This window comes from Cydia strobilella, chromosome 20 (genome assembly GCF_947568885.1).
Source record: "Cydia strobilella chromosome 20, ilCydStro3.1, whole genome shotgun sequence".
NCBI lineage: Eukaryota > Metazoa > Arthropoda > Insecta > Lepidoptera > Tortricidae > Cydia > Cydia strobilella.
This window is the reverse complement of record NC_086060.1, coordinates 11,772,905-11,782,562: the sequence shown is the minus strand read 5'-3', so window position 1 is coordinate 11,782,562 and position 9,658 is coordinate 11,772,905. Positions and strand designations below refer to the sequence as shown.

Genomic DNA, 9,658 nt, shown 5'->3' with positions numbered 1-9,658 from the left:
AGGTAGATAAAAAATTAATAAAATAAGTACCTATGTCTATTCCGCTAAAGCCGCTTAGCTTACTGTGTTTCTATAAAAACAAACACAATATACATATTTCATAATAATATAAATAAAAACCGGCCAAGTGCGAGTCGGACTCGCGTTCCAAGGGTTCCGTACATTACACAATTTAAACAATGTATTTTTTATGTGAAATGTCTTCAAAAAACCCGTAGGGGTCGGATCAAAAACTAAGTAATTAAGTCCGACTCACGCTTGACTGCACATTTCTAATAGGTTTTCCGGTGATCTATAGGTAAAGATTTATTTTGTGTATTTTTTTCAAAATTTTTGACCCAGTAGTTTCGGAGATAAAAGGGGGGGGGGGGGGGGGGTGGTCATTTTTTGCCTATTTTCTTAAATAACTTCTAAACTATTTATCTTAAAATTATAAAAAATATATATTTGAGATTCTCACAATGAGCTCTTTCATTTAGTATGTAACACGATATAGTTTCACAAACTTTATTTTTAAATTTTTTCATTTACACATAAGTGGCCCCCGTGTTTAAAATTAATATGTTTACGTTACATTTCCATCTTTGGGTCACAAACTTACATATGTGTACCAAATTTCAACTTAATTGGTCCAGTAGTTACGAAGAAAATAGGCTGTGACAGACGGACAGACAGACAGACAGATGCACGAGTGATCCTATAAGGGTTCCGTTTTTTTCCTTTTGAGGTACGGAACCCTAAAAACAGTGTATTTCAGTTAGCTAAAATGATAATAATCTTTTTCTCATAATTTTAACCAAAACGGTTTACTAAGTGGCATACCTCGTTAATTTGTGTGGCTTGTTTTAAACATATTACAGAAGTTTTTGTAGAAGCTGTTCACTATCACATTATAATAAACAACACAATTTTAGGGTATAGCATTTATATATTATCGTTAGACATTATTTTTACAAATCAAATCATAGACAATAACGTTAATAACGGTTAACGTTATCGTTAACCGGTACGCTTGGTGCTACACTACGATAGCAGTACATCACTACTCTCTCACCATAGACAACATGTTTTGACAAAGTCTCAGTCGAGATAAAAATGACGAGCCGTACGATTTACTAAAATTTTACAAAATAATAGTGTTTTATCAGTATGACTGTGTGGCGAATTATCGAAGATGAAAACTGCTATGCCGTCGGTGAGTTTTTTGATTCATAAAGTTACTTTTGGCTGTAAATTTGTCGTGATCAGTTATGGGAAGTTGAACCACTTGTTGCTACTAGGATGCCCCCCGCAGCGCGAGATAAATATAAACATTGTATCAGCACGGTGTCCCTAATACTATCAGTGATATCACTACACTTTTTACTGATATTTTTATGCAATAAAGTATTGAAACATGGTCTTGTACGGACGGCCACTCCCTGTGTTACTGATGATTAAGTAACTTGATTGATAACTAATGCATTAATTGAATCCAATGTGACATACGGCGTCGTTTTCCTTGACCTTATAACGAAACTGCCATGAATTAAAGCAGTGTAAAATTAATGGTGGCTAATGGCGGATTACTCTTGCCTTTAAAAAAAAATCAAATTTAAAAAATAATTTTAAAACTTAAGTTGGGTTTGGAAAAAAATATTGTTTATACTATGGCCAAGTTTAAAAAGTATGCTTATAAAATGACATCATAATCATAACCTTTGGTGTGTTTGTGTTATTTGTTTTTGTTCAGTAAGACAATGTAAACATGTTTAAATTCCTAACAGCATTGTTTGTTCAACTCATCGACTCTTTATGATTGTATTGTAATTGAATTATAATTATACATATTGTTTTGCTTTAAATTTTTCCTTTTACCATTATAGTTAGCGGGTTTCCTCAAATGAATAACTATACTATTTATGCCTTTTATATCCCATAGTACAATGCACTATGGGAAAATATAAAAGCAGGTAAATAACAGCAATATTGCCTTTATTCCGTCATTATAGGACCATACACTTCAGTTGCTTTGCTTCTGATTGCCAAGTATGAAGACATGTTAAATGTAGTTTGTTGTTATCCCTATAAATTGTTTATTTTTCTAATAAAAAATATTCTTTGGTTCTTGGGAAAACAGTCTGGGATTTTGAAATCAAAATGCTCCCCATTACTTGTATGGCTTAAACCTGGAACACCGGAGATATCACACGCGCGTTGCCGACCCTAACACTCCTCTCCCTCGTTGAGCTCTGGCAACCTTACTCACCGGCAGGAACACAACATTATGTTATCATAACAATCTGTCATATTTGTCAAATAATTTATTGCAAAATAGTCAGAAATTCAATTATTTTTAACAAACCGCCATTATTTGCCTTTGACTACAGTAGTCTTGCAAATCTGGATCCTTGCTAATCCGGTGATTGCTATAACCCCAATGGCCTTAAAATGACAACTTTGGTAGTCACAATTTTTAGGGTTCCATACCCAAAGGGTAAAAACGGGACCCTATTACTAAGACTCCGCTGGCCGTCTGTCTGTCACCAGGCTGCATCTCATGAACCGTAATAGCTAGACAGTTGAAATTTTCACTGATGATGTATTTCTGTTGCCGCTATAACAACAAATACTAAAAAGTACGGAACCCTCGGTGCGCGAGTCCGACTCGCACTTGGCCAGTTTTTTATTTTGTTTCTTTCCCAACTAGGACTGTCTTTGACGTAAAGTGTATTTTGAAGCTGATAAATAGGATTTAATTAACAGAATTCTGATTATTTCTACTGCTTCCTCACACTGGTTAAACTTTCACGATTTTTACTCATTATTATTTACAACGACGGGTCTTCTCCGAGACCACGGGGACAACGCCGTCCTCGAAACGTCGGAGGTAAATTTAAACTTATTTTACGCGATTAAGTCCCGTCGTTGTGAATAATAATGAGAAATACATTAACTGTGAAAATTTCAACTGTCTAGCTATCACGGTTCATGAGATACAGCCTGGTGACAGACAGACGGACAGCAGAGTCTTAGTAATAGGGTCCCGTTTTTACCCTTTGGGTATGGAACCCTAAAAAATATTTTTGCTACACGCTTTTATGTTTTAATGCGGACTGAACTTTTCTTTCAACAGGCAGCTAATACCTACTCATTGAGACAATTCTAACGAATACACAAGTTGGTTGCATTGTTTTTTCACATCGTTCCTATGGCCACCTTCTGTGTCCATCAACAGATCAGCGCCATGATACCATAATATTGCATTGTCACCCAAAGTTTCAGCTCAATCGAATAATGGAGTTTAACCCTAGATTTGACCCGAACATACAAACATTGCAAATTAAATGGTTAGGCCCTCAGATTCGTGTATCGTGACCCCTTTAGGCCCCTCGCCACCTGAGGAAGTCCAATTGTCTACAGTCAAAACATTCACGCTGTCAATATTAATATTCGCTCAATTGAATTAATTTTTATGCAACTCGTGCTTTACCGCTGGAGGTCGTGGGTTCGCATCCCGGCTTGTACCACAAATACAAATTCAATATACGCGATATAATCCGTTTTCATAATTTTATTTCATGTGTAACTATCGCGGTAACTGAAGACAATATTTTGTACCACAACCATTGCGTCCTGCAACTCATGTACAAAACTTCATTTATTTCAACATTTGATAATTATCAATCGCTTTTCGGAAATCATCGGGATGAGACCGGACTAATCCCTATAAGGCTTAGTTTCCCTTCAGTTTATTTTTAAGTTTTTCCTTAAGGGTCCCCGGCGGCCCCGGCAAGCTCGGTTCTCAATACAAACGTAGTTCCGCTCTCATTTTAAAACGACTAAATAGATTGCTCTGAAACTTTGTACTTACAAATAAGGTATATCTATGTCTGTAATTAGTTTATGTAGCTACAGATAAGCGAATTTAAGTTTTTCATACAAAACTTGTTTTCGCCCTATTTCGTTTTTTTTATAAACTGGAGCTATATAAACTTATTACAGACCTATATATACCTCATGTCATTGTATGTGCAAAGTTTCATTACAATCCAACACGTAGTTTTAAAATGAGAGCGGCTACGTTTGTATGGGAAGGTGTAATTCGGCCAAGCTTGTCGGGGACTTATTTAAAAAAAAACACGATTTTTGGTGAAAATATAACAAAATTTTCAGACTTATCACGTACAGACTGACCATAATGCGTTTACGCTGCGATGATATGGTCGTAACTTTGTAACGCTTCTCATAAAAGTCCAACAAAAACGTTGCGTGTCTATATCCGATTACGTTTACAAGCTATTCGCACGTTTGGCGTTTCCCTGTTTAGCTAATATTTCCTAGAGTCGGACCAAACTCTACGGACTTGCAGTACAAAGAATATAATACTCAGTTCTGACTTAGTGTTATTAAGTTTGTCATGTGAAAATTTGGAATATCCTGACAAAAGTCCGGATATCACCCAAAGAAACTGATATATCCTGTACGGCTATTTCGCCAACGATAATGTCCACGATTTACCGTTACCATTAAATCCGTTATTTCAAAACCTTTCGCCTTAACTTACAATGAATAAATAAACTAAGCATTACTCCCTAAGTATAAGCGAACTCGCAAAAAAAAAAGCACAAAAGCTCGGTATCATAATCGCGAAATTCTGGCAACAAACCAACACATTGCACATAATCTGCACAAGGGTTACCATGTCTACTGATGTGCCGTCGGACAGTTTCCAAGATTGCGAAATTTACACATTGAAAATTTTCGGAAGCTTCTATTATTGTATGGGGATCGAAATTTTCCGTTACCGAATGAAAGTTTTCTTATTTATTTTTCCACTTTTAACGACCGCTTTAGCATTATCAAACTGACATATTCGCTAACGTCCGCGTAACTTACTTTCTATACATCTCGCTTGCACTAATATGCGAGTACGAGCGAGATGCATAGAAAGTAAGTTACGCACACGTTAGCGAATATGTCAGTGTCAAACCGGTGGTAGCCGTACTATACCCATGTCGAATTTCCTATTTTATGGGACAGCCAGTACAGCCACATTCGAAATTCGGGACATGTAATAAATAGCATTCCACGAATTGTAGTAGTGGTAGTAGTAAACTCTTTATTGTACAAATATACACATTAAAAAAAAAAATTACTCAAATCGGACCACGGGTCTCGGAATAATCGGTGAACATACATAAAAAAAAAAAAATAGCCACAACCGAATACAGAACCTCCTCCTTCTATGAAATTGAAGTCGGTTAAAAATTACATGGTACAAATAATAAGATGTACAAAGGCGAACTCCGATTCAATTCGATTCGATTCGATTCGGCGATTGTCTGCCGTTATACCGTACAAATGCGAATTTTCTGAAGATTTGCCGGTATAGGAGTTTCTTTTCTGCCGCAAAGGATACAAGAAAAACAATAATTTAATTAAAATGATAAGTTTCTTTTCCGCGTTTTAATTCGATGCTTGCTTGAAATTGACAGTTCCGCTTCTCCGTGTCATTGACCGAGCGTTAGCGAAGGTCTACCTTTTAGCTTGGGCAAAAATGCTTTCATAAGTCCGGATGTTCTCATCTGCAGGTCGGAATTCTTAACCGATTCTGATGAAATTTTGTGAGCAGGTTTGATGATTAAATGGAGTTTGTTAATTCAGTTTTTTATTTATTTCAAAATGGCGGAGCCACACATTTATTCAGTTTAAAGCTTTCCTCGCGAGGTCTACAGCTCACAGAGGCACTAGTTTTACAAATGTTTACTCAAAATAAAAAATAAAATACAGTTTCTCTATAGTACATTGAGATTTTTATAGAAAAAAAATATTTATTTACGTATATTTTTTAATGATCTAACAAAATTCAGGACAATGTTCTTTCCCGAATAGGATTCCCGGGCGTGGTCAATTTCAGTAACCGAAACTTGGGATGTTCCGAACACGTCGCGACGACTGGTCACCCTAATCTGTATGCACTTTATATGGCGACGGCAGCTGGTGCAATTTGCACATATGCTAATGCGCTTGCCCAATTTTATCAGACGGCTTATCTCGTGTTAAGTTCCTTCGCTTGTAGTTTAAATGTAGCGCTTGCATTATCGGACGGTTTCCAATTCCGGAACTGATTTTTAATATGGGTCCCAATTCCGGAATTCCCTAAGTTCCGGATTCCGGAAGTTTCTACTCCAGAATATAATATAAGCTGCTACAGGATCCAAAATCTTTCATTGAGGAAACCTGTTTCTGAATTGAGAATAAAATATCCAAATATTTATAAAATTTAAATCAAAATTTTCGCGTAGGTAGGATTCTGGGCAAGTAAATGTATGGCGTTGCTTTAGCAAGTATCAAAAGTAAAAAAATCGATGGTTACGTTAACGAGGCATGTTAATGCATGCTGTTAGACTTCAGAGTTCAGACTTTCATCAGTGACAGCTAACAACACCAGCATAGTGTAGTTTCCTAAAAAATCTCAGTAGTAACCGTATTAAAACAACATCTGTTATGTACGTGCGTTTTTAGCAAATAAAAAGTTTGAATTTTTACTTTGAGTTAAAATCTAATAAATGTACTTAAATCCAATTCCGGAATTCGATATTCAGTGGTCTCAATTCCGGAATTGTAATATTGGAAAATTTGTCCGAGATTCCGGAATTTCGAAATTCCGGAATGCAAGCCCTATATAAATGTTAGGAAGGCGTTTGCTTCTCCATACAAGTCACCTGAAATAAAAAAAAACACAAAATTACACAACAGAGGCCGCAAAAATAACTGACTCGATCTTATGTGTAGAGCTTTTCAAAAAAAAGCGCAGCCATGGGAGTTCGCGAGATTCGCGAGCAGGGAACCATAAGTTTGTTTGCACGGAATTTCGCGTGACAAGACAACCGTGTTTTTCAAGATCATATTGGTAATTAGAGCGTGGGAATTTTCTCGTTTCTCTACCAATTGGAGACCAATTTAAGCAATTGGAGGTTGACTTATGACTCGGTTTGAGATCATTTTATCTAACATCCATTTTATAAATACGTGTAGTTTTGCAACCGACGCACTTTGTCTAGGAATTCTAGGATATTTAGCCGCCATTTGAAATATCTTACTTCCAGGACTGGGCAACCGGCAAATTCGGAATCCGCGTGGCAAAATTTGGCTAAAAAAACTCGGTTGCCAAAAAGTAATATGATTTTGAGAGCTTTTTTGTTTTTTTTTTACGACTAACTGTAGAATATACTAACTGTTAGAATGGGACGGATAAGTTATATTGCCCGAAATTCTGTCGCGGCGCTCTCATGCTATAAGCCTACTGACATCAGCAGGCATCAGTCCGTGGAATCTGTCTGGCAGAGATGTGGGGCGGAAAAATTTGTCAATAGATTGGGAACAGATGTATCTGCAGGAAATCTGTCCGCAGACACATTTGGGCCCAATTCCCGCCACATCTGCCAGACATATCTCACAGAAATTCGGAAAAATGATATTTAAATCCCTCTCCTCTTTACCCTCTTGAGGTTCAATATCCTAATACTAATACAAATTACTTCCAATGAAATTTGAATCATTATTAAAAACGGAACAGAGTTGCTTTTGCTTTGTTTCGTTTGATTTTAAAATAAAGCAATGCTTTATTTTCTAAGAACATTAATTCAAATTTGCTTGACAATTTTTGTTGTATGGCCGCTAGAGGGTCCAAAAATTGGGACACATTCTATGAAAAGGGACCTTATTGTAGACGGCGCTTACGCGTTGTACGGCATTGTATTTATATCGGAGCATCGTTTATAATGGCGTAAGCGCCATCGACAATAAGATCCCTTTTTATTAAAAATATCACAATTACAAGACGAATAGGTATCCGACGCTCAGGATATTCTAAATACTCACGTATTCCAAGGTACGCGAGTGTACCTTGGAATACGTGAGTATTTAGTCGCGCGGCATTGTACCTATTAATATCGGAGCATCGTTAATAATGGCGCAAGCGCCATCGACAATAAGATCCCTTTTTATAGAAAATACCACAATTACAAGACGAATAGGTACACGACGCTCAGGATATTAAATACTCACGTATTCCAAGGTACGAGAGTGTACCTTGGAATACGTGAGTATTTAGTCGCGCGGCATTGTACCTATTTATATTAGGGCTCGCGGTCGAATCCGTGTTTCGTTTACACGTTTCGAATACCCGTTTCCGAATAATACGTAAACGGTTTTCTGGCCCGTTCCACACGTTTAATTAAGAAACGTGTAGTTAAGACCCGTGTACACGGATAAACGGGTATTCGAAGATACGTATCTTATTTATCCGTGGCGCCGGACACGTCCTTGACGATAGTAGCGAAGGAACGAACGCCAGTTACAAATGAATAGACAAAAGATTCATGACGAGTTTCTGTCATATTTAACCTTGTTCCGTGGGTCATAGAGTCGAAATTCAATAAACGGTTTAGAAACTCCTTTCTTGAGCATGTAGTTTTTGCTTGCAATAGGTATTAAGAGTATTCACGCTTCTTATCAAAGTATAGTATTTTATATAGCACTTTAAATAGCTACTTTTTTTTACGTTGCGGGTTAGCAATATAATATAAAAACCTGCTAGTACCTATTTAAAAAAAATATTAGAACCATCGAGTTCAGTATGTAGGCAGGAAGTCAAACTAATGTTCGAAATTGGCATTAAGTATTTATAAAAAAATACAATTTTAACTTGCTTCTTTATTTTAAGTTTAATTTAAGAACATGATATGAAATTGTATTTCTTGTCACATAATGTAGGTAAACCTTATAAAACAAAGTCCCCCGCCGGATCCGTATGTCTGTCTGTATGTTCGCGATAACCAGACCTCACATTCATAGGAATGAAGTTTTTCTTTGGGAATGTTTATGTGTATATTTTGTTAAGGTTTTGTTTAAATTGGTAGAAATATGACGATGTTTGCTAATGAAGTTAGAAAAAATCACGCTGGCTTAATCGAAAACGCTGCCCAATCTATTTGATGTCAATGTATGGTGGACTTGTCTCTTTTTCATTGGTCTACAAAAAAGTGCGCCATGGCTGTCTGTCTATATTTTAAGAATAATTAACCCATTATTAACTTCTAAAAAAAAACCGGACAAGTGCGAGTCGGACTCGCCCACCGAAGGTTCCGTACAAATACATCTGTAAAAATTTCAACTGTCTAGCTATTACAGTTCATGAGATACAGCCTAGTGGGTGGTGACAGATAAATGGACATTGAACTCTTAATATTATTAGGCTTCCGAAGTGAATACTTGTTACAGAATGTATTTTATTATGCTTGACTCTCCATGCGAAGCCGGGGCGGGTCGGTATAGTTATTAATAAACACTTTAAATCAACTTGATAAAATTGTACCTTCTCAATAAATTCTAATTGTTTTTACTTTAGGTACCTCTTACCACAGTAAAACGCTTTTTAGTGCGGTGCAGCTACAAAACAATTGAAAACATTTTCTTGTGCAGATGTTTTGACCTTATTACAACGACATAAAGCTTGTAATTGGCAGTGACACTTGTGATAATAGTTTGGGAACCTACATGTTTTCGACGATGACAAACAAAAGGATATTGGAAAACAATGGATGGATGGACCACCGGTCGGCAACGTGCGCATTTAAGTTTATTACCTAAACGCTAGTGCGAAAGTGACCAA

At 36.6% G+C, this 9,658-nt stretch overlaps 1 protein-coding gene across 1 annotated transcript in view; it reads left to right on the top strand.

Moving 5' to 3' along the window:
• The first annotated feature begins 1,048 nt into the window (after positions 1–1,048).
• Positions 1,049–9,658, top strand: part of LOC134750691 (dedicator of cytokinesis protein 1) — a 114,842-nt gene continuing 106,232 nt past the window's right edge. Inside the window, exon 1 of the mRNA XM_063685927.1 lies at positions 1,049–1,195. Coding sequence (XP_063541997.1) covers positions 1,150–1,195 — 46 coding nt within the window. The 5' untranslated portion in view covers positions 1,049–1,149. The remainder of the gene's footprint in view (positions 1,196–9,658) is intronic.